General features: G+C 46.6%; 1 protein-coding gene across 1 annotated transcript in view; it reads right to left on the bottom strand.

The window, feature by feature from the left end:
• Positions 1-8,878: 8,878 nt before the first annotated feature.
• Positions 8,879-25,955, bottom strand: part of RGS6 (regulator of G protein signaling 6) — a 269,437-nt gene continuing 252,360 nt past the window's right edge. The window contains exons 15-16 of the mRNA XM_086463544.1: positions 24,305-24,394; positions 8,879-8,959 (exon numbers count right to left, since the gene is read on the bottom strand). Coding sequence (XP_086319670.1) covers positions 8,879-8,959; positions 24,305-24,394 — 171 coding nt within the window. The remainder of the gene's footprint in view (positions 8,960-24,304; positions 24,395-25,955) is intronic.

The following is a 25,955-nucleotide window of genomic DNA, read 5'->3' as shown; positions in this document are numbered from 1 at the left end:
ATTTGGCCATCATCTCTGGACATGCTACATGCTATTGGAAGGACAGCAAGTGATGAACTTAAATAGTGCCTTTTTTTTTTTTTTTTTTCTCATTTCTTTAAAGGAGAAGAGACATAGGAAAGAAAACTAAAGTCAATGAATCTACAGGAGAAATGCATTTTAGATCTTGTGAGAAGGAGAAGCGGCTTCCAGCAGATATTTTATTGGATCCAGATGGTCACAAGAAAGGGAGCAAGTGAGACTGCGGCGCCATCTACTACAGCCATGTTTGTGCCAGGGAGAGAAGAGATGAAGGAAAAATACTGAGCTCTCTCAGCTCTTCTTTCTCTAAATTGCAGCTGGGTCTGTTTCCTTAAATAACAAGACAACAAGCCCTTGCCTTGTCGTACGGTGAAGTGTGCTGCTCCAAACCCTGGTTGGAAACAAAGTACCTGCACAGAGCTCGGCATCCTTACAGAGCTCTGCAGGTAGGAAAGTGTTGGTGTAAACTGTGAAGAGAGGCACTCCCCAGGTGCGTGGCTCTCCGCTTGTGCTCGCTCAGGCTCTCTCCCCTGCGGGGACATGCTCTCCCCGAAATGCCCCGTCCCCGGCAGCGCTCCCAGGTGTCTCTCCCGCGGGGTGGTCGGCTGAAGCCGTCAGGAGGACTGCATCAGGCCCGTGAGGCGCTTGCTCGCCAGAGACTTTCCCTGGAGGGAGGGACAGACAGACAAACAGAAGAGACCCGGAGGCGTGAGTGATGCTGTGGGATGGTTTGGCTGTGAGTGAGGGGTGGGAGCCTTCCTCCAGAGCAGGATGCATGGCTGCCCACTCTGGAAAGGCAGGCGATAGAGGGGGGTGGGCGTGCCCCCAGCATTTTAGGTGCCTGCAGTTTTGCTCCAGGCAGGCAGTTTGGCAAGGAGGGGTTGTGGCTAGTGATGTCCAGGCAGCTATCGCTCAAGGCTGTGCCCCACGACACTGTCTTGTGAAGATGTTTCCTTTCTCCAATTACATGGGAACTGGTGAAAGCAAAGCCCTGTCCTACACTCACTGCAGAGTGCCACCCCAGATCAGGAAGGGCTGCAAAACCGAGGCTGTGGTGAAAGCTGGGATGACCCTCCCACAGCTTGTGATCAGAGTGAGTCACCTGCACCGCATCCATTAGAAACAGATGTAGGAAAAAAGTGATTTCAGAAATAGTTTAGCCCATCCCTGCCCTGCCACCACCCCACCCTGCCCACTCCTTGGTCTCTTGTCTCCTTGGTCACTGCTTGTCTGCTCCTGTCCAGCCTCCCTACCTTCCCTGTGCTCCCTTCCATGCCACCACACAGGTGTCTGGCTGTGGAAGCCTTGCTTGTGTACTGCTGGCATCCACATGAGCTTTCCTACTGACTGGTGGGATGAAGGACCAGGAAGAAGGTCACCTGCATGTCTGAATCCCTTCACTGGCTTAGGCCATGCAGCCCCTGCTTTCAGGAGCAAGGGAGGACCCACAGCCGGTCTTCTCCATTTGCAGACAGTAGGAGGGTGTGTCCCCATAGGGGATACCGATGGCTTTGCAATTACTGATACAACAGTGAAAAAATTGTTTCAGGTATTGCGCCAGTTGCTATGTATCTTTGGTGAGCTTTCCCCTTGAAAAAAGGACGTTTTTCTTAAAAGAAAAAAAGTCTGGTTGAAATAAACATCCAGGGAATACCAGAGAGTTGTCAAATACCTAGCAGCTCTTAAACAACCTCTTCTATGTTACTATATTTAGCCAAGATTTCCTTTGCAACAGAAAGTCTTACTAATTGCTGTTTGAAAGAGAGAGTCACAAAAAGAGCAAGAGAAACATCGATTATACAGTGAAAATGAGTATATGCAAAACGTAGGAAAATTGGAAACGTAAAATTTAGTAGGTCCTTTGAAATACGCCTTGTTTTACAAGTTACACCCTAAGAAAAAAGAAACACCCCACCCCCCCTTTGATTACTAATCTCTTCCCATTTAGGGCTGTTCCAGGAGGAGGTAACAGTTTCCTGCAGAAGCCTCATTTTGTTACTCAGATGTGTGCTTTTTACCAAATAATTTGCTCGACTGCATAAACACACACAGCCTAATCTGGCCGCTTTCCGTACATCGGCAGTCGGCTGCTGGAAACACTGTCATCATTCAGACTGTCCTGCCCAGGACAAGAGAGCCATAGTCACGGCTCTGTGGTTTCTCCATCTCTACAACGGAGCTCGCACCCCGGGCACAGCTCAGGAGGGAGCAGCTCCCTCCTGGAGCTCGGCAGACATGCCAGCACTGCTGCCATTTAAAGCATCCATGCTTTCTTTCACTATAAATCACACTCATTATTATTATTATTTTTAAATGTACTTCTGGGAAGCTTGGCCTGGTTCTACCCCAGGAGGTGGCCAAGTCTTCTGTGGGACACCGTGGCAGTGTTTGGGGGGCTGCAACTGTGGCTGTCATTTTCCTGATGTTAAGGAATACCAGAGAAAAAGTGCTAATGAATTACCAGTTCCTGAATCCCATTTATAGGAAGAAGAAGGTAAAGATGTCAATGTCAATTTCTGGAAGAATAACATGTCTGGTTTTAGAAAAGAAGTGTTAGTTTCCACCTTAGATGCTTCCGTAGGAAAAAAACACCAAATAGGTTTGTACAATGACTATTCAGTCAGACTCTAACTAATATGCGACAGGCAGTTCCTCTTGTTATCTTCTCACAAGCAGGTGGCTTGGGGGTACGCCAGCTCCCTGCGTCACGGTCCAGCGGGGGTGAGGAGCAAACGTTGTTCCACATCCAGCCCCAATTTCAACATGCACGTGTCCGAAGCGGGAAGGGGGAAATGACGGTTCCAGGCCGAGCTTAGGGGAAGGAGCAGCTGACAGAAAGGCTGCCCTGGAGGAGGTGGTGGGTCAGAAACGGAGCCCATGGCCGTGGTTTGTGCAGAGGAAAATCTCCGCAGAGCAAAACCTTGCTTGTGGGTTTCCCATTGCGGGCAAAGGCAGTGGGCTCCATCTGCAGCTCCCCCCTCTCACAGGAAAGGTGTTAGCCCGGCAACCCAGATCCGATCGCTGGCTCTGCAGCAAACCGCTTGTAGGCTGGGGTGAGTCCCCAGCGCGGAGCCCAGCTGTCCGGGAGGAGAACTGCGTCAGGGAAGTGTCAGGTGCCAAACAGCCTCACGTGCAGGGACATGGAAACAGATGGCTGTGAGAAGCTCTGTTTTAAGACAGCAAGAAGCAAGCAGTGATGTTGTTTGCTTGGCTGTTGTGTCCACCTCTGTGATAAGACAGATGGCAAAAGGATCCCTGGAACTGCATAGAGGGACTAATGGAGCCAGTGCTCTCCCCAGGACGCCCAGCCTGTCCATCCAAACCCACCTGCCCCTGCTCGCCAGGGGGGTGTTCATGGCCAAACAGTTGAGGCTGGCATCAGCGTGCCTTAGTGTCATCACTTTCCTGTGTCCGGACAAGAGGCATCTGGGTGACCAGGCAAGGGTGGTCTCCAGTCTCGTCTCCAGACAGCTGAGGTGAGACGCACCCTGGTATTTTTTGCAATCCCATGACCCTTCCCTGAGGCTTGCGTGCTGTGAGCGCCTGAGTCAGTCAGGTGAAAGGCTGCTCTGAGAACCTGGAGATGGCTAAATCACGTTCGCAGTTGAGTGCAATACATGCCAAAAAATGTTCAGGCCCAAGAGGTCATGTTGGGTCTCATCTGACACTCGGCCGGGATTCCCTCAGGGTGATCTCCGGTGGAGCAAGGAAGTCTCGGTTTGTTACAATGTGAAAGTCTGGCACAAAGAACACCTAGTTTCTTCAAAAAGGTTCAACCAAAATAAATTATTTTTTCTCCCGCACGTCTTTGTTTAGCACGAAAACAGTGGCTGCCCTCACATTTCTACCTCTTCTTTTCCCACTGAAAGAAAATGTCAACAACCACCTTATTTCCAGCAGAAATTTCACTTAAGCTGTGCTGGCAGGGGATTTGGAAAGCATATGATTTCAAGCTCAGCACACAACAGTGGTTCTTTTACTCTGTCGTATGCATATACTGAATAACTTAGGGCAAGATCAGAGTGGATGTAAGGAGTAAACTTTTTACATGGAGTCTAAAGCTTACAAAGAAATCCTCAGTCCTCCAGTTGTAAAATATTTGTCGCTACTAATTAGGGTTATCACAATTAAAAACACAGGCTGTTGTCACTCAAACAGCATAGCACAAGCAGTAGGGCATATGTTGTAGGGCAGATGTTGTGTGTCCTGTTGGATGCAGGAAGGCTTTCTTTTCTCTCATTCCCTGCAAGCCGCTGAGCTGTAACACAGCTTTCAGGCAAGGATCATGTGCAGCTTCACCATGTCTTGGTAAAAGTAATGCCTGGTTCTCTCTATGCAGCTGAATGAATGATTTTTTTTTACCCCTGAACACTGGCATGGCAGGAGCCTCAGTTTTTAGAGGCAGTGTAAAATCTGAATTTGGAGAAACCTAAGGAAAACATCAGGGAATTCTTAATAAACCTTATGAAACTGCCCCCCAGACTATGACTTCCAAGGATGTGGCCCACCCTACTGCTTGTCTACACGTCAGGCAGAGGACCAGACCTTGGCACTTGCGGACCGTCAGGGCTCTCACTGAGGCCCAGTGAGGTGAAGATTAACCTGTAGGTCACAGGAGGTGTGTCGCATCTTTGATGACTGAGCCTTTGCTAAGCAGCTAGTAAACTAGAGTGTAAAATGCAATTAGCAATTATTTTAATGAAGCAGAATTCAATAATTTAACTTAGGCAAGAAGCCAAGTTAAGAGGAAAAACCCCCGTATGTCTGGGATTTGACACAAAAAGGAGACAGCACTCCTTTCAAACCTCCTGTATGAGCCACCGAAGTTTCCATCTTGCTCTTTGCTTTTATCTACCAGACCCAGCACTTTGCACAGCTGGGAGAGAAGGCAAAGGCTGTGAACTATCTTTTTTTTTTTTTTTTTTTTTTAATAATTTAAAATAGAAAGTTTAGTTTTGTCTAGTACCCGTGGTTTCACACATTAACGTGCTCTGCCCAGCACACAGTGCAGCTTGTGTATCTAGCATGCAGACCTTCACCGCCAGCAGCACACACGAGCAAGCATGCCCATGCACACCATCAACAACCTACCTGCACAGCCAGACAGGATTTGCCCCATAGGGAGCTTTGTGGCTGCAGCAATGGCAGAGATGAAGCATGTGGGGAGCTCCTGGCATGGCAGCAGGCTCCCCTCTTTGCTACGTCAATACAGACCAAAGCGCCTTCATGCCAACCGTTCTCCTTCATGCTCTCCACCCACCAGCTTAGGACGTTGTCTGCTATAGCTGACTCCACTTGTTGCTTTCTACCCTTCTTCTGCACTCAGGGCTGTCCTGTTCCCAGCCTGTTGCCCGCTCTGCTCCAGCCAGAAGCATCACCTTCCTGGAGGAGAAACTGTCTCCTGGGGAGCAGCATTGACTCTTCTCTCTCCAAGACCCCCAGCAGAGGACTGGGGTGTGTCTGACTCTCCACTGGAGATGAGCAAACCCTACTCCATCAGCTTGAATCTGAGGTCTTCCACGTGGTGACAGGCACGGCTCAGAATTCCTACATTTTAGCTAATGTACTACAAGAACTTTGGCAGTGGGCAATGTTCTGCCACCAAACTTTACTTCTGAAGAAACAGACTGCCAGGGCCCTAGCCCTACCAGCACTGTTTTGTAATAAAGAATGGCTAACTGGCTTTTAGAAAACTGGCTTTTAGAAAAGTGCTGCTGACCAGCCTTTAGAGATAGGGAGGGAGGCTGATTTGTACTAACCCTTATGCGCATATCCATTGCAGACTAACTAACAAACACTTTAAGGATAAGAATGAAGCAGAATGTGCCAAGCGAAGGACACCAGGTGAAATCCTCCAGTCAGACTGTGGGGCTCAAGGAACACAGAAGACTAAGCAGGAGAGATAGGGAGGGCAGCTAGCAAGAGCTGGTTCTGTAAACTGGAAAAGACCCAGGATGGTACAGGGCATGCGCCACAGCACAAGTTCAAAAGTTGAACCATGAGGAAGACTCAGACCTTCATCCCCAACGACCACCAAGGACCCCCGATGGGGGGGGCATAAATCGGGTGGACTGAGGCAGAACTATGGGAGGAACTTATGTTAATGAAATAACTAGAATAACCCAACCTTTTCTTAGAAATGCAATGAATAAACATGAAAGCTGTAAATATAAGGCAAGAATCCTAACGCTTGGGCGCACATGTATGGAAGGAGCTATCCCCCGTGCTGCCTGGTGCCGCAATAAAGAATACCTGCTTAATAACACTTAGTTGTTATTGAGTTTTCTCGGCTTCAGTTTGGTTTTCAATGTTATATTACGCTGCAGATCTTGGGGAAATTTTATTTTTGTGTAATTTAAAAAATATTCTTTTTATTCGATTTTTTTTTCACTAAAAGATACATTGCAAACATAAGATAAAATAACATAAATTAACAACATTAAATATGAAACAGTTAAAAACATAAACAATAAAGGAAAATAACTTAGTTCAACACAAAATAAACACAGACACATAAGCTATGAACATATATAACATAAATTAGCACACAAAATGTGGTGGACAATACTACCAATTACACGCTGACATAGACTGTAAACAGGAGCTGCAAAGTGGCTGTAGAGTGTGAGTAGGGGAGCAGCTCCTCCCAGCATGCAGGGTTTGCACCCATTCTCACCAGTTACCCCCAAACTCTGGCAGAGCAGGCCCCACTCCTCTTGTAACGCTTGACTGACAAGATACCTGCACTCCTCACCGTTACTGCCGATCACAGTGAAGGTGAGCAACCATGGGTTAGGTTCCGACATTTGATACTGCTTTTTCTCTCTTCCGGCTTATATCACTATGGGAACACATCAGAGCTGCGGTCCCCCTAAAATCGGTGTCATCTGTACCCATTTTGTTTTGTGGGGATTTTCTACGCTTCCTAAGCGAGGCATTGCACTTTGCTTCGGGAAATACCAGCACACCACTGCCTATGGCACAAACCCATGCCTCACCCATTCCTAGAACAGCTTCGGAACAGCTGGAGCTCTCCTCTGCCATCACACCAGCACCGGGAGGAAGATCCTCTTCTGCTGTGGAGCTGTTTGGGCTCCTTGGATCTGAGAATGTGTTTGAGCCAATTTTGGCATTAGTTGAAGCAGCTTATGGATGGCTTAAACTTACCACACCGAAGGAGGGCACTCCACCTGGATGCATTCCTGTGTGACCTACTCTAGGTGGTCCTACTCTGGCAGAGGGGTTGGACTAGATGATCTTTCGAGGTCCCTTCCAACCCCTAACATTCTATGATTCCATGATTCAGCACCCCCCTGCTAGGTGGGCACCCTTGGGCTATGGATCCAAGGCCCCTCCCTCCCTCTGACAAAAAATGCGAAGACAGAGGCGCAGATGGATCACTGCAGCCAGCACACAATGGTGTGGTAGAGCGTTTTTACAAGCCACCTCAGAAAATGCCCTTACTGCATGTTGCTGGTCTAGCTCTTGGGCTGGGTGCAACTCTCTTCATTCCTTTGTGTGCAATGGATTCAGTTCGTCTAACTGCCTCCAGTGGGACTGGGAACCAGATATGTAAATACCGTGCATACTCAGAGGAACACAGAAACACCACTGAAACATCAAATCCCTCCGGAGTATCAGAACAAGCTTGGCTGAAATCACAGCAGGGTCTAAGCCCACCCTCCCCCCGTAACACCTTGCTAAGGTCCTGGTTCAGTATCAGCAGTTAGCGGCTAGACCTGTCTGTAGTGGGAAGGTACCGACTTTTACCTTCCAGAGTTTGTATGTGGCTGGAATATAAGACAGTAAATGAATACTAAGTATATCCTGAGCTCCACAGAGTGCCTTTCATCCAGAAGGATCCCAAAGCACTTCACAAACCATACACATAGGGATCACTCACCCACCGCTGGAAGGTAGTGACCTTGGGGGGTGAAAGGCAGCTGCCATTCTGCGCCAGCAGCGCTACACAGCAGTGCTTGTAGGAAGGGAAGTGAAGAATAACTTACCCACTAGAAACGATGAATACTTACCCTTTAAACAAGCCCCCGTATACAGAACAGACTACGCAGCACACATGCAACACATGCAATCCATCACGGACCAAGCTGACGCATGCGCAGCCTAAGCCTACACAGCGCAGACGTTTTCCAGGTACAGTCCTATATTGACACTGGGAACAGATGTGACGTATTCAAGCATGCAGCAACCAGGCAATACATGTGCTGTACAGGCCATGCACCCAGTCCTCTGCAGTGGCAGGTACTGACACTGACTAGTTCTTGCACATAAGAGAACAATCGTATGACAAGTTGCAAATGCTGACTGGATCCCCTCACACTTTGGGTATATTCTGACGCTTTCCATCACCTACGTAATGGAAGTACCTTTTCCCAGGTGCAGTATCAGATAATAAAGGCTGGTATTTGGTAATCACTGGAGTAGTGGGGCAAACACATTTTTTTTTAAAGTGTCTTCCAAAGATAAAAGCAACACTTTTCCCTGGTGTCTTTTCTTGGTGCCAAATCTAAAAAACTTTGGCATCCATTCCTATATCCTTCCCTTCTAGCTGTCTGTTCTGATACCCACTTCACCAGCACCTCAGTGTATCACCCTTTTATACTTTCCAGTTTTTCTAGCGCTATTCTCTACACATAATGGCTTAAACCACTGTCTTTATTATATTGCAGGTCATCAATACTTTCCATGCCCTCAATGCCTATTTATGCAAGCTGGTAGAGCTGGGAAAGTGAACAAGTGGGAAAGCTGGTAAATATATGACAGTTCTATGAGATTATCAAGGAACCACTTAAAAAGAGACACCTGATGGTATCAGGCAGCAATTCTTTCTCCAGCCTTATGCCTTCTTCACTGTATTCATTGTTAGTATTTGTACACCACAGTGACACACAGCCGTGCAAAATATCACAGACTTCACCTGAGAAAGATAAGATCTCATCAACACATTTCATGTGTGTGACACCATAATCATGAATTAAGAATAGGACCAGGCTAGTTAAAGTGTGACTTGGACTCTGATCCAACAGAAGACAAACAAAGGACATAAAAACCAGCACAAGGCAGTAGCAGTGGCCAAGAGATGAAGCTGTGGAACACGAAGACGTGAAAGCAGCAGTAGGGAAGAACAAGGTAACAACATGGAGCTGGAAGAGAAGACTGCTGACAGCATCTAGGAAGGGACAGCTGGGCAGGCAGGGTAGACACTAAGGCTTCCATCACTGTATAATGAAAATTAATAGCTACACATGGAACTGAAACTAAACGTGGGACTTTGGGTTTCACTGGTACTGAACTGGGATGCACTTACAGTCCTGAGCCAAGGTGAGTTCAACACGAAATAGCCAAAAGATACCAGAAAACTGAAGCAGAGGAAATGCTACCATGAAAATGCCAGTTTGCACCACTGCAAGGAGGAGGAGGGCATTTTAGGCTCTAGACAGAAAGCATCCCAGCCACCGAGCAGGACAACTACATCAAATACAAGATCTCCAGTCCTACTCTTGTTCCTGGAAAAGTCATCCTTGCATGAGAAACGAAGGTGGGGCACTGGCTCCACAGACATTAAGGATGTAATGTGGGACTTCACCTACAATGCTTCTGGATGAGAACACAAAACCACCCCACTGCTAACACAAGGACTACAGCAGCTCCTGCTTACCAGCTGCTGCTTTCTGCCTACTGCAGCTCTGTCTCCTATGGTCAGTGAAGCTGGGCCAGCCTGTCGATTCAGTTATTCACCTGTGCTTGGGAATGGAGACAATCTTCAGTCTTCATTGACGTGCTGTCCCGTACAAAATGTTACATCCATAACGTCCAGGATTCTTTAAAGAAAGCTCATCAGAAAACTTTCATTCTTATATTCTTAATCCACAGTCTACTTCCCACACAGCTTAAACACAAACCACCTCTTCCTTCACCTTATTCTCTTTTTGCACTGAGTTGAATTTACCACTTGGAAAAGCTCCCTGCTTCTTCATCCCTGACTCCTTGATACATTTCACACCACGTCTCTTCTCTGTATGTGATGTCTTCTATGCTGACTTTAAAATAACTCTCCCGAGACTTTCAGTCTCGCTACATATTCACATTTCCTCTAGGACTTAACAGGAGGGCTCCTTTTCCCATTAAGTATTACACTCTTTACAGACTGTAATGATGAAAGAGGAAGTACAGCCTGTAGCTTATCACATGCAAGCGTTGGTGACAGGCAGCCACGGCAGGCCTGTGCACATCACACCTCCGCCTACACTGCACTGGACTTGAGGAAGGAGGGGGGAAGACACAGGGAAAGGGATTTCCCACAGACTCCAGTACCCAGTACTGTGCAGCACTCTGGCTGAGGCTGTTGGTTTTGCCTGGAGCTGCCAGGTCCTGCCATTGCTGGGGCAGTTTCACAGGGGTCTCTGGCCAGCAAATGCCTCTCGCTTCTCCCAGGTTGTGCAACTCTTCTCTCTGTCTTCTCAGTGGAAGAGAGGCACAAGAGCTTCTTTACCTTCTTCAGGTAATGTGTTTTTAAGGAACGGAACGACTAACAGTGTGCCACGTCAGTCAGTTCAGGCAGAAGTTGTAAAAATTCTGAATAAACAATGTATCACTCATCTGGCCACTCTCCTGTCCTTTAAAGCATGAAGAACGAGAACTCTGATCCTCTCAAAAGCTGTTTGTGTGTGTGTGCCTTAAAGAAATGTCAGCTGGGAATAAAATGCAGAGATTTTCTCAGCATTGGGTCACCACCTCAGTATTGAGTCAGAAACTTCAACACCAGTTTTCTTACAGGAGAAATTCCTTCCTTGGATTGTAGCAATTCTACAGAAGTTCGAATTCAAGTCTGAGCAGCATGGCCCAGGCTTATCCAGGTTACCTGCCGAGGCTGGTATCCACAGGATTAATCCCTGTTACTGCTGGAGTAACCATTGCTGCTTTTAGAGATAATACTCAAGATGCTGCAAGATGCAACACAGGAATCCCCTCCTGTTTCCCCCTTTATTAAATGTAAATGGCCACCAGCACAAGTTAGGCAGAGACTTGGTGGCTTCCTTTGCAAGACAATAGTAGCAGTGGTTTCCCTAAATGTACTCATTAAAATATATTTTCCTTCTACTCTTGGCCCTGAAGGATCATCTCAGCTTATGAGAACTAAGCTTCTGTCTATCTGATTATTAAATCATTTCTAAAGCAGATGGGAAACTACAGTGGTTTAAACAGCTAGGCTGAGACTGCATGGCTAAAAATAGTATAGCAGGCTCCTTTTAATTAGTAAGATGATCAAATATGACAGAAGAGAGAGATGTAGATATATGGATTCATGTGTATGTGTGTCTTTAAAATTAAGTTATTACCTCAGTACTAGGTATTATTTATAACATATATGATACATGATGTCTGATTTTTATGATGCCATTTATCTTCACTTGGGAGAGGAGACAGGCTAACTCTGCTTTCATAATGTCAATCCTTGCTGTATTTAAAAGGAAAATTGTAATAAGATAAACCTGCCACCATGCACAGTGCCATCATTTTTAAATGAGGTGGATTAGTAAGTGCTCCGATGCAATAGACTGTCAGATCTGCAACTCCCTGAGATCGACCGTCCCCCAGGGCCCCTGTGGAGAGCATGGAAAAACCAGTCTAGCTTTACACCTGTGACTTCATGGCACAGGAGCCCATTATAGGTCCAAAGGGGTCAGGGACTGTGATGTCTATCCTACCACTGTGCTGCTCACATATTTTTGAGGACTCTTCAAAACCTGAACAGGGGAGAAATCTGCCACTCCTCTGCTCCAGCAGTTCTGGGTGACGCATGCCTTCTAGCTATCTGCTCCGCCATGCAGATGTCACCCATTAGTGATCACCAGATGATTGTGATGTTTGGTCCTGGGACCACACAGCTGCTGCCCAGGCTGTGGTGGGGAGCTGCCACGAAACCCACATTGATGCCGCAGCTGCAGACTTCAGAGAGGTAATCTGAGGAAGCTGAGGAGGTCTGGCACGTTGGGTGCTGGGTCAGATAGATGTCCCCTTGCTCCAAGGGGAACCCAGACAGGGTGGCACTGCAAACTATGCCCTTTGCGACAGGAGGATCTGACCAGCGGTGGGCACAACTGCCTCCTTGGCCATTGCACAAAGGTATCAGCTGATACTTTGAAAGGATCTGAAGTAAAAGCTGAACTATGATTGCAGTGAAAATTCTCCCGGCAAAATCTTGCTGTTGGTGTCCTGCTTAATGCAGACCAGATAGCACCCAGCTTCCAGAAAGATCTGGTGCAAAAACTTGGTGCATTCATTAGTCATGAGCTGCCTTCTCCTGGTCAAAAGTACCAAGCCAAGAAAGGTGAGACAGTGGGTCTTCTAGGAATTGAAGAGCGGTTTGAAAAAAATATCTGCAAACCCCTGTTTTTTCTTATTCCCCATTGATCCCCTTGAAGGTGACAAGCCTCTGGCTGGCTAGCAGCTCCATGGTGTCTTTCTAAAGGATGTCAAATGGTCTGGGGTTAATCTCTGCCTCCTGGCTTGTGACTCTGCGATGAGCAGAGCCCTGTGGGTAAGATGACTTCCAGTTGCTCCAAGTCTGCACTCCCCAAGCCAAGCTGTACAGCTTTCCACCCAGTGCAGGACAGCCATTCAGAAGCACTGAAAGATTTTTCCAGTGAGGGGTTTAACCCAAGTAAGAGACAAAAAGCCTGCAATATTGTTTGCAGGTTGTTGACAAAGCTTTACTGTTTCTTTTTCTGAAGTGTTGCATTTTTTTCCTGTCTTTCTTAAACAAGAGATGGTGAGACCCAAGCAACTACAACAGACAAACCTCAAAAGTCTGATTTTTTTCACTCAAATGAAGACTCACTGTCTAAGGAGTTGGGCATGTTTAGCATTCTGGCTCCAAATTAGCCTTCTCTGATATGGAAAGCATCTCTATAAGTACAGCACCATGAGCAAGGAAGGGGTCATGAACCTCCACTTCTATACTCCTGCTCTGGTTCTACGCCACCTACACTGTCAGTGGAACCAAGTTCCCCAAATTTGAGTACAGTGATGCAAAAGGGAACCATAACATCATTAGATATATGTTTTCCCTGTGTTGCTTACTACAGCTGAAAAGTTATACCAAATTTAATCAACAGTAACTGCTTTATTTGAAGAAACAATGAGCTAAAAATTATTTAGCAGAGGTTCTCAATAGGCCTGAAGTGCCAGAGTACTGTAGGAAACAAAAACTGATCAACGCTGGGAGAGAATTTGCTCCATATCTTAAAACACATTTTAATTATTCTTATGACCTTACTAATATTCATGGTGATGCAGAAAGAACAAACACAGCCAGGCCACTTTATTCCCCACTGTAGGTGACGTTGAGCTGTTCCTCAACTAATAATTTTCCTGACGTTTCTGCTAAGTGACATACGTCTTGAGTCAAACTCTGTTCTCAAAATCTGAAATTCAAATGCAATTCACCTTAAAATCCATGGGTTTATCCAAAATCAAAGTTCTGGAGTTCTGCCCCAAGTTTTGCATTACATTTCCACCTCCCATAACTCCGGCAGGGTTTCCCAGTGAGTGTGAAGGCTGCAGGGCACGTCTGGCTGGGCAGCACCTGCCAGGCTGGCTCAGACCCCCGGGAGCTGCCCCAGCAGGCAGCACATGGGCTGAAGCGCCCAGCACCACGAGGCGCATGGCCCGGAGCATGTGCTGCTGCCCTAAGGCCAAGCCTTCAAGGACCTCTGTTCAATCATTTCCCAAAACGCTGGGGCACGTGCCACAGCCAAATCTGAAAACTTCCCCAGGGCATACTGCGCCATCCCAGTGCCAAACAGAGCAGCACAGTCTGGAGGTGGCCCAGCTCCACAGGCAGTTTATAGCAGAGCCAGTCTGGAGGCCACTGCTTCATCTCGGTGATGGCTCCTTAAGGCAAATAAAACTTCTAGCCCTGGTTGTTTTGGATGTTCCTCTTACAGCCATCACTGGAAACGTGACCTCCTATGATTCTGTTTACAAAACAGGCTGAGGGCTCCCCCCTGAAGAGTGCCAAGCACTGGGGCTCTGTTCCAGCCAACCTTAAGCATATGCTTAACTTCAGTGTGCCTGTGCAGAGTCGGCTTGAATATGTAATCCTGTAATGAGCAATCACGAAAGCATAGTGGAGCTCTGGGAACGAGGGCCACTGTATTCCTGCACTCCCACGCAGTCAGGGAACTGCAGTGCATTTTGGAGAATTAGAGCATGCAGAATTAACTTTGCCTTAATTTAGCCCCCTGAGTATGCCATAAAGTTACTGCTTTGGTAATGCCGTCCTCTGAGGACATTACGACTGTGACTATTTTCTCATCTGACAGTAGTGACAAACTGCCATAATGCAAAGTATAAAAAATTCAGACCCTTCCTAGTTCTGGTAGCCACCATGCCATCAGAAGATGACATTTTATATCTGTATTAAGAAAAATTAAAGAAAATGTTTACAGTATGTTAGCTAGTAAGACAAAAATGAAGTGCCAACCAATCTACACCGATTTTCTTTACAGGTGCTTACATCATAATTCTACTATCCCAAACTGAGCTTGTCAAGGTACCCTTCAAATCAAATGCAAGAGAAAAATCCATCCTTGGCTGTGTTACTATAAACCCAGCCAGTCTAGTAAAGTGAGAGTTACTCTTCCATGTATTTGGCAAATCTGGGAGCCGAATTTACCACTCGCTGTAAATATTTTTGCATAGTTTGTTTTAAAAAAAGTCTTGCCTATTTCTCTTTCTGGCAGACTCTTAGAAAGTAGTAAATATGCAGATGGGCATAGTGATATATTTTGTATCAACATATTTTAAATGTGTGCATATGCATTAGCTATATAAATACATTCCCCAGGAAGTCTGCCAGTGGATATACTACAAAGCTCTGCGTGTTACATTTGGGTTTGCTTGTGCAGTAGCGTGGCAGCATCAGAAAGAACCCCTCTAGGCTTATTTGCTCTACAAGAGCTCACACTTACCTGTGCAGTTCCCCCTTATCTATCCGTATGTACAAATGTTTCATATTTATATGCCATGTGTACGTATATAGTGCATATATAAATATACATACACACACACAAATGCAAGCATAGGTACTGTATATACACAGTCCAATGCCTTCATTACAAAGCTGTTATAAAGCCATAACAAGGTCTATGAACTTTCTATAAAATATTGTTCTGTACAGTAGCTTCTGTGAGAATCAACCGCTTTATGACTCTCTGCTGTCCCAGTATCACCTTACAACTAATGATGGGCGACACATGAAGACCACAGCAGTATGCCAAAACCGTGTGACATATCAAGTCAAAGTGTACTTGACACTGAACACCACAAGAGTAATCTCCACTGACCCAGTCACTGCATCTTCAGCTCCAGCCTTGTGCTTGCTCTATGCCACCCCACACACACAGCCACCACCCTGTGCTGCCCAGTATCCTTGTTCCTCTACCCCACTTGCAGCATCTGCCTCTGGTCCTGCCCCTTCTCCCTGCTCTTCCTTTTCTCCAGAAAATCTGCTGCACATGCAGATCCCTGAAAGCAAGCGGGACGAGTGGGTCTTGCCCAGGCTCTGGGGTCCTGCCCTGGGGGCTGGAGAGAAGCAGCCCTGGCTGGTGCCCAATGCTGCCCTGTGCTGTAACATGCCTTCACAGCTGGACCAGCTTTCCCCAAGCTTTCCCCACCTGGAAGCACTGGCTGGAGGTTGGAGACTGGCGAAGGACAAGAGAGGAGAGGACAGACACCTGCCCACTGCCCTTGAGACCCCACTGTCCACTTATCTAAAAGGTTTAACGGTGTCGTGTTTCTTGCTGTTACTGCGCTCCTTTTCCGGGACTGGCATCAGGCATGAGTCAAAGCGTAATCGCCCATCACTATTTACATGAGCGCTGACAGACGAGGGCAACGGAGGAAGCGGCTGCAGAGCTGTGGGTGGATACGTACGTGTATATACATACAGTATCATTAACCATGCACGGTATAACCATGCGGATACTGTTGCAATGGTGCTATGAGAACCGTGCTCGTCTACTTCTTTGTGCAAGAAAAAGCCACAACAAATACTGTAGTGGGAAGACAGCAAGAAGACAACCTTGCATTTAATTCTAGACAAAAATCAATTTGCTTTTGCAGTGATGATAAGCTAGAATAAGCATCATGGAATTTGCTTGCCACCACACCCCCCTACACCCCCCCCCTTCTTTAGAGCTACTGTTTAGATCAGCTACAGTATTAAAAGAGAAGCTGCAAAGATGCCAGCTGCAAAAATAAAGGATGAAATAAAAAAGTCAACCATCCACATTCCTCCCACCTAAAAATGAAATTCTGAGGAAAGGGAGGAGGGAAATGAAAACGCTGCGAGTGAACTTTTCTAGAGAAGTTCTACAACCTTGCTCATTCTCTGGCTTAACAGGGAAAAAAGTGGGGAGGAAAAAATACAGAAAAAAACCCTTCAGCTTAAATGCAGTTTTTCAAAACAGCAATAAAATATAAGGAAGCAGCAAAGGGAAAAAGTTGTAAAAAGCAGAAAACAATGTTTGCTACAGCAAACATAAGAAACCAAAACCCCTTAAAGAACGAGAGACATCACTACTTTTACTCTTGGAGAATGTCACCTTCTCCTGTGAGTTTTTTGAATGGTTCAAACAGATCTGTGTATTGCTGTGTCTCACAGCTATTGGTATTGATTTCTTGTTCATTGAATTTTCCTTCTGTGGCTATTTGAGCTGGGACCTCTGATTCTGGTTAACATCTGCCAAACAGCTGATCAGAGGCTTCCATCTACTTGCTTAGAGACAAAAAAACAACGGTAGCTTTTACAACATTAAAAAGCAATGTGTGAGCAAATATAGTGCTGGAAGAAAACCACCACTGAACTCATTGCCAGGGAACCTACACTCCTCTATTTATCCAGAGTGCAGAAGCACACTTCCAATAAGTTTGGCTACATCAAAACACAAGACAGCACATGTATGTCTGGGCAAGGCCACGGAAAGATACAGGCAGATTTGGGGCACTGTATTTTTTGTATCTGGAGTACAGGACCATTCATACGCAGGAAGGCATTCAACTTCGCTGCAAGAAGACAAGCGTGTGCATCATGGCTTTATTAACGTATCCCTGAGAAAGTTGCTCACTGCAGCGCTTCATTCATTTGGCACAAGGGAGATCTAATTGTCACTAACAAGGAAGAACTAAATAATTTACTGTCACGTTTTCTGGAATATCTAAGAGAAAAAATTGTTATGGAGAAGAAACTCAGTAATATGAAGGAAAGCTCACTGCAGTCAGAAAGCTGTGAACATTGCTGATTTCCAAGAGACAGACCTATTTTAACGTGGTGAGCCAGCGAAATGGAGATGCTAAGATGGAAGTAGAACTACAGAAAAGGGCATAAGGAGCTACATAGAAGGGAAAGCCACAGTAATGATGGTGCAGGACAGCACACTGGAAATAAGCATTGCACTGGAGCTGCTCATCAGAGGCGCCTACCTGCCACATCATCTGCCACAGATTCAGCCGCAGTAACAGGCCCCAGGACAAAGCACCAGTGCAAAAAAAAAAACAGGTAGAGAAGATGTAAGGAAGCCAAAAGCATATCAGATAAATTGGATGAGAACTTGTGTATGTTAGTGTAGGCAAAGCCTTTTGATTCTTCTGCATGTTCCTCACAGCTGCCATGGCTCTCTGATGTCTACAAGGTTAGTCTGAAGCACCCCAGCCAGAGACGGCACGATTCTTCCTGCTGCATCGCCAGAGATGAGACCAGAACATAAGGCCCTTTTAAGACAAGAAAGTCAAGCAACCTGCCCACTTATAACCATTTGAGGAAGCCACACCATCAGCTCTGATGTCCCAAAAGTGGTATCAAAAGTGAAAGCTAGAGGCACGTTGTTTTAGCCAACACTGAGGCTGGAGCCAAGGCCTCAGAGCATGTACCAAGCAACAAAGCAGGCTTCCTGGCTGGCAGGGAGGCAGTGACATACCCAGTCCAGTGCTCCCCAAAGAAGTATTTAACATGCACTAACTCAAGAGTTAGTTGCCTCTCCCTGCATGTGAGAGGAGAAGAAAGGGAAAAGAAATGTCCTCCTCACTTTTCTGCTGAGCGTAACAGCAGTGACAAATGCTCAGAGCATTGCAGATCCCCTCCTTGAAGGAGCCTCAGAGATGTCCCTGCACCCCGAGTCAGAAGAGGTGACAGAGGGGCTGCAGTCCTGTTGCCTTGGCTGAGCACATCATGACAAGCAGGACTGAGGACATCAGTACACAGTCATCCACAGGGCCTCCACGCCTGTCTCCTGCAGGGGTAGCAAGACCCACCAGCAAACAAACTAAAGGCACAATTTCATCCAGGAGAAGAAATATCAAGACAAAAGACAGAGCGTTCTGCAAGGCTCCCTAGGGGAGCAAGGCCCTTGGAGCCTGCAGCATCACATTGCTGCAGGCTGGACAAATCAGTGTCTGGCCCAACTGCATTTTAAAGTGGAGCTTCGGTGCGCACCGGGGGCAAAGGAGAGTGAGCTGCTGAAAACAGGCCATGCTGTGCCCCTGCATGCGCCATCAAAATTTAGTGTCTCTGTCTTTGCTACCAGCAAGGTGATGCAGCTTCCCGCCCAGCAGGAAGGCAGGACTGTGGTCTCCAAAGATGATGAGCACCTTGTTGGGGTGCTGAGAGCTTGTCTAGCACAGTGGGCCACACAGAAGGCTGTTTCCCTACCAGGGCTGAAGACATGCGTGGGGAAGCAGGCAAGGAGAGCAATGGTGTCGCACAGAAGCACCTTGCAAGCACAGGCTGCAGCAACCCTGCGCATTTGGCATAGGGACGGCAGGCTGGGACCAGCTGGATGCGCGGAAAGCTCATCCCCATAGCATCCAGCTCTGAGTCAAAGCATGACATTTTCTAGTAAAATAAAAAGCAGCTGGGGCAGGCTGGCTGCCGAGTGACGAGCCGGCTTGAGCAGTTTTAATGGCAGTGGGTGTGGGTGCTGGCTGTACCGCTCTGGCTCTTCCTGCCTGCTTGCCTGTAGACCGTGTGGCTGGCAGCCTGCTGCGGAGGTAACTGCCTGCTTGCATCCCTCCAGTGCGGTGCGGAGGTGTGGAGGCTGCCTTGCAGAGCAGAGGAAGGAAATTTAAAAATAACAAAGTGAAAAAAAAAAAAAAAGAGACTGAGTCAGACCTTTCTCAGTCCTGTGAATACTGGGGTCCTGCACAGGGAGTGTCTGACAAGGCTGCGGATCCTGGAGCCATTCCTGCTGCAGCACCACAGCAGTGTTTGCACAACACACACTGTGAGTGCAAAGGGCAAAGGCAGGGAAACACATGTGCATGCCAAGTCAAGCAGTGATCCTAGGTGCATCTTTGCCAGTAAATACACCAACAGACTCTCCCAGCTAATGGTAAAGGATACATGCATTTGGATAAAATATGAAACAACCGCCCCCACTGCAGATGAAAACCTCTCAGCCGAGGTAGGTGCAGAAAAATAGATCTCACCACTTAGAAGCCACTCGCTAATTATTGACTGTCTCCTCCAAATTTTCCTTTTTTTTTTTTTTCCCCCATTAATTATCTACCCAGTGATCCCAATTTTAAGTTCCTTTGTGTAGATTCTGCTGGGACAGAGCAGTGTTAAGTAGAAAAAACTTACGAAAAGCAGCTGACACTGATTATTAAAAGTAATTATGAGAAAATTGCTCAGCATCTTTACAACATTCAAGCCAAGTCCTAACACTGAATCAAACTGGTCATGTGCACCCTGATGGAACTCAGATGGGGGCAGAATATGCAGTAGGAACCTTCCTGGACAATATAGAGCAGTCGGGACAGGGGGTCTGGATAAAAGCAACACTTCAAAAGTTGTGTGCTGAAAATGGAGCCTGTCCCTCATGGCATGAAGCTTCTAGCCATTGCCCTGCTGACACTTTTTGCCAGGCATCTGAAAAGGGGTAGGGAAATACAGCCAAAAGCTTGGTCTTCTGAACTGCACGTCTGCAAAAATCTCTCCTTCCCTCCCTTTCTCCATCCCAGGATTCATTTTGTTGTCTCTTAAACAATTTTTTTGCTATGAGGCTTTGGGGCTTGGGGTAGGATTTTTTCGAACTTCAACTTGGTGAAAACCATGTGTTCCAGAGGGAACGGCATCAGATGAAAATAAAAGGTAATCACTTCCCTGACCCCGGCTCCGAAAAAGGCCAGGATCAGGTCCTAGGCTTCTCAGGCAGTCATGTACACCTGACCAAAGCGAGAATGCAAAGGGCATGTACAGTGCTGTATAGTACTGGCTGGAACAGTATTTTGTACCTGTTTTGTGTCCATTTGTGCAGAGAACTCACCCTTCTCTGAACCAACCAGAGAGGAAAACAACACTCTAGACCAAGCAAATACCAACCTGCTCTTCCCCCAGGGCGACAGGACTCACTCCATGGCTTCGCAGCCCGTCTGCACCACAGCTGCAGCTGCCTTTCCAGGACGCTCCCCTGCCTGCAAGCAGGGCCGGATGGTGGGAAGCCACCCCATGCCAGGCTGACATGAACACTGGAGCTGTGACAGCTCAGCTGCTGCTTCAGCTGGCAGTCAGGTGCCTGCTAATGCAGAGATGCCCACCAGTGTCATCATTCCACCTTTACGGAGAGTAATGGAAAGTGCCTCAAGGTCTTTTCTATTCCTTTCTCTCCCTTCCCCTCAAAAACAACTAGCAGAGCATGTGTTTGGCTGCTCCTTTGCTGTTAACTAAGCTCTTGTGTACCCGCACCCCCTTCCATGGTGCACTAACTAATCTACACTGTTCTTTCCCCAGGGAATAAACCCTTGCTCTGCAGTCAAGTCACCCAGCCCAAAAGCCTCCTTGCCTCAAGCGAGGAGGTTTGTCACGGCACTCATTCTGACACGAGGCTTGCTGCTGTCTAAGGAAATCCAGCCACCATTTTGGCTACTGTGGAAGAGGGCTGGGGGGCAGTGTGGTGGTCATAACCTGCTGTGAAGTAGCCTGCAGTAATGTGCATATCATCAGAAACAGGAGCAGGTCAATGTTTGACTCTGCACAGCACGAGTGGGACATGTTGCGTAGAGACACAAATAAAACGCAGTGAGTCGGTCAGGGATCTCAGCACCATCCAGCCCTTCACTGCTGAGCTGGCCACTTTCAGCAGCCCCGTGATTTCTACCTGCTGCAGGGGGAAGGCTGGGCAAGGAGGCACAGCACTCAAATTGGGCCAGGCGTACAGCCATTCCTCCTGAGGACAGGGCTCTGCCCTTGTCCTTCCTCTTCTCCAGCCTGGCAGGGGAGGAGGACTTCTGTGAGAGGCAGGGAGCTACACCCGGCTTTCCCCCTCTGCAGCTCACTGCTTCCAATCACACCCTTGCTGGAGGCCAACCTCATGTTCCCCACTGAGCACCATGAATCTGCAGGATGGAGGCCAATAATACTGCGGTTATTTGTAATAATGACACTGGGAAGAACGGAGGAAAAAAAAATCTAAAATGGATTAACAAAGTATGTATGCCTGGTCTGTATGCAGCGTAGTCCACTGTCTTGCATCAGTTAGTGGCATGTACAATATGTTCCTTTTATCCTCCCTGGTCTCCCTCATAATTCTGTCATTGTATCTTAGTCCCGACCCATAACTTCTCCCTCCCTCCCCTCCATTACTGCACTCCCAGAGCACGGAGGGGAAGCTCCCACATCTGTGGTTATTGTACAGTGTGGAAAAAAAAGGAACTCTTCAAACTTATAGTATCTTACAAATCTCAAAAATGTCAAGCATGTTTTGAGGCACTAATCAAGCCTTGCCACCTCTCCATTGAGCAGGTTGCTACTATTATTCCCCCATTTGACAGAGAAGAGGATGTGAGACAGACAAAGCTGAACCTTCTCTTCCCCAAGGTCATGCAGGAAAGTGGGGGAACAGCATGGATTTTGTGGCTCCCGGTCCTGTGCTCTAGCCACACAGTCAACCTTTCCCTTTGTCCTGCTCTCTCAGCTTGCCACACCCAGTGCTGGAGGGCAAAAGATCCCAAATGACATAAACTTATCCACAAAACATTCATGTGTGAATCTCAAGCCACAGAGACGTTCATTTGCTTTGTGCAAGCAACTCAAGTCCATCATGCTGTGCTTCTGACAGAACTTGTTTTCAGTAATAAAAGTAAGGCTATGTTGTATCGGTGTGGTATGCAGGCAATGTTAGGATAGTATCTTTGGGGCAAGACATACTTCTGCCCCAGAGAGACATACTCATCCAGTCTTAAACAATGGCAGTGAATTTCTACTCACATCAGTGAATCCAGGTCTTCGTATGCAGGCTCTACACCAAATCCTCCATCCACCCAGATTCTGATATGCCACTGGGTTTCTCTTTTCCTTCCCTCTGCTTTCCAGCTATTTAGAGGAATTTTAAACGCATGCCTCGCAAAGCTGCACCAAAATTACTAACGATCTTACAACATAGCTCAGCATACAGAAACTTCATGTTCTTTCTGTCAGCATCTCTGTACCTACACTGTTTCAGAAATCTTCACTTGCCCAACACAATGCAACGTGATTGCAAGGAGCTTCACAAATCCTGGAGTAACATCAACTCCCCTCTCGCATTGTGTGAAGCTGGTGAACAATGCATCTGCACAGATCTACTCCTGCGTTTTTTGTGCCTTGCTATGTTTACTCGTGCACCCACAGCTCTTTCTAAAAGAAACTTGATTCTTACTTTCACGGTTGTGTTAACATGACACCAAAACCTGCTCCTCTAGCAGTCTGGGGGCGGGGCGCGGGGGGAGGAGGATGTCATGCTGACACATCCAGGGCTTGATCTGACAGCAAACAAGCATTGCAAAAAACCAAAACCACCTCTGGTTTGAATGGGCTCAGCTGGGAGGAGAAAACTCTCCTGCTTTCAAGCACATGAACCCTCATGTGTTCAATGGAGACTTGGGGGAGGGGGGAACCATAAGCTGATAGGCGTAGGAAGATGGTAAAGGCTTTTAAGCTTTATTCCATCAAAAGACTTTGCCTTGCGCCTCCTTCTTTCCCCACAGCCTCTGAACTCCAAGTCAGGTCTAACCTTTCCAAATGTAAGCAGCACTGGTTTATGCTGTCTTGAACCAGACATTTTGAAACATAAGGCCAACTGCTGCCCTCCATTACATTCCCCTAATCCACCTGCCAGTAGTCCCAGGCACAGCAGAGAGAGGGGTTTGTCTCTTTTTGTCACCATATGCATGCTTTTAGGGCACACAATGACAATCAGGACAAAAATACCACTGGGATTTCATTGTACTGTGCCGATGCAATGTAATTTGGCAGCACACAGAGAATGCAGCAGAAAAACAGCATGGAAGATGGTGATGGGAAACTGCACACTCAGGCTGCAGGAGTTAGGAGTCCGTTTATGCATGGTCCTGGAAGCCAAATGTAAGTTGGACACATACACGCATGCACATGCACACAGATGGACATGCGGACTCAGGGCAATAATTCAGGAGGTGCGAGAAGCATTCCAACACAGCCACAAATACAGAGATCCTCAAATACAGCCCCCTCAGAAAGAAGGGACACTTGGACAAGAGCTGCCATAACTCTACATAACCACTCCTTTGCCACCCTGAACAGGGGGGTTCCTGGCAGAAGCATGGTCCTGGCAGAGCACATGCAGACACCAAAAAGGCTAAGAATAGCTCAAACCCAGTTCTCCTGTTAGACAAAGTGGTTGGAATTCTTGATTACTGCATGGGTTGCAATTATTTCTTGTCTCCAAGAAAAAGGAAAAATCTCTGGTGAGCCAAAAGCAAGGGTAAGGGAGAAAAGCAGCACGGAAATCACTGCAGGGGGGTCTACAGGTAAGGCATCCAAAGGGAAGATCACACAGTAAGGCTAGGGAGGTGAAAACCAGAATGGCTGAAATTTGCACCAGTAATTAATAGATTGATGGGTTCTGTTTCTCATACCAGACACCAGCCCCCAGCTTTGTCATAAAGAAGAGGTGATACAATTTTACTTGTCTGCACTGAGTTTGGGAGCCAGCTGTGCAAGACAAACACTCTTCTATATTATTTTTACCTTGGGTCACCATGTTTTCCCCAAAACACATGTTGAGGCTGTGCATACGGATGCCGTACCCTGTGGCCCCAGTGAAGAAACCAAAAGTGCTCATTCCTTTCTTAAATAAAGAAAAAAAGAAAAGGAAACAATATTTTCATTTTCACACTAGCAGCAAGCAGCAGGCGAGAATCAAGAGGTGCTAAGAGATGCAAGCACGTCCTTTCCAACAGATACCTTCTTCTTCGCCAGCAATAAGTCCTGGTAAGCATTCGAACGGAGGAAGCGCGCATAGCTGTCGCTCTTCATCAGCTTGTAAATGTGCTCCTGTGGGACAGGAGGAAATGAGAGACAGAGAATTGTTATCAAACCTCATTTAGACATCACAGGGATTTAAAACACAGTGAATTAGAAGGAAGAGAGACTGATCAGTTCTAATTAAGTCTGCTATTATTGATTATCTGTGTTGCAGTAGTGTACAGGAGGTCCATCCTGGGGCAGGACCCTGCTGTGCCTGGGGCTGTACGAACACAAAACAAAAGATGGCCCTCACCCCAAAGGCTGCCACACATTATTCAGTAATCAGTGTTATTCTGCAAAGATTGGAACTCTCTGACGTCCCCAGATTATAAACAGGTGTCTAGCCAGGCTGAAACTACTAGGATGTCTCAAGAAGGAAGAAATAAACACCAGAAATTGTCCCATAGATTAGGTTTCATTTTACCACTCATAGATACTTGAACTATCACCCAGGACTCCCATCCTGTTGACGGAGGGGAACTGATACTTGAACACATTTTACCTCCACTTAAGACACCCACGTACAGCAAGCCAACCTGTTAACATCCTGAAAAAGCCTGTATCTTTAGTGACTATGCAGGGAGATTATACAACTAGCTCAGATGTGGATGGCTACATCATATGTATAAAGTTACATCAGATGAGTTCCTCCCACAGGCTCTTTTCTTCTCCTAGCAAGTCAAACTGCTGCTACCAGTTTGCTCTGAGATCACTTACTATGTGCATCTTTGAACTTCCAAAGTGGTGTTTCATTGCAGCAGAACTCAATGCCTACCCTTTTCCAATTTCCTTGCTTAGTTTTACTTTCCTGATGAGAATCCCTTAACACAGTCATCTCTTCTTCTCCTAATTATCCCTGGATTTGTAATAGATATTATCCCAAACGCCAAGAAAATAAAATCAAAATACTTTGACCAAATAAAGACTGAGGACACATTAAAGGAACTCAACAGAAAAACAGGCACCCTGGACATTTCTTTTAGTCTTTGCCCAAGGAAGCACTTTTACAGAGTTAATGACCAATTTTTACCTACACTGATTTATACAATGTGAAATATTCTCTCCTGCCCTAAAGCCATTGTACAGGAAACTTTAGAAGAGCCAAACCAGACTGAAGTCGCATAGCTTATTTCTCAGTGTTAACAAGCCACGCGGAATTGTCTTATCTTCACCATCATGGGTAATTAGTGATGACCCGTCTATACACAGAAGAACTGCTTAATTCAGCTTTCTTGCACTGTTCAGTGTAGTCCTAAGAGGGGCATAACTGCCACTGTTTTTTCTATGACACAGCATAAACGTATCCTTTGAGCTACAACCTGGTGTGGAATGATTTTTACTGGTTAATTTCCATACTTGCTTTTAGACCTGACAGATCCTCATTTGTGTAGCACTATCTATCTGAAGGATAGCACAAGATTTTGCAATAGAAATGCTCGTATAAAGCCATTTAGCAACTGTCACCCTTCCTTGCTGCAGAAAAACACAAGGGAGGGCACAGCTTCATACTTCTCACCTACAGCACTGCCATGAGATTTCACATCCAGCTGTGGGACATTTTTTCTACTTATTCAGGACAGAATGAGCC

Source organism: Leptosomus discolor, chromosome 3 (assembly GCF_034619465.1).
Source record: "Leptosomus discolor isolate bLepDis1 chromosome 3, bLepDis1.hap2, whole genome shotgun sequence".
Taxonomy (NCBI): domain Eukaryota; kingdom Metazoa; phylum Chordata; class Aves; order Leptosomiformes; family Leptosomidae; genus Leptosomus; species Leptosomus discolor.
Note: the sequence above shows the minus strand (reverse complement) of the source record. Positions and strands in the feature narration are given on the sequence as shown.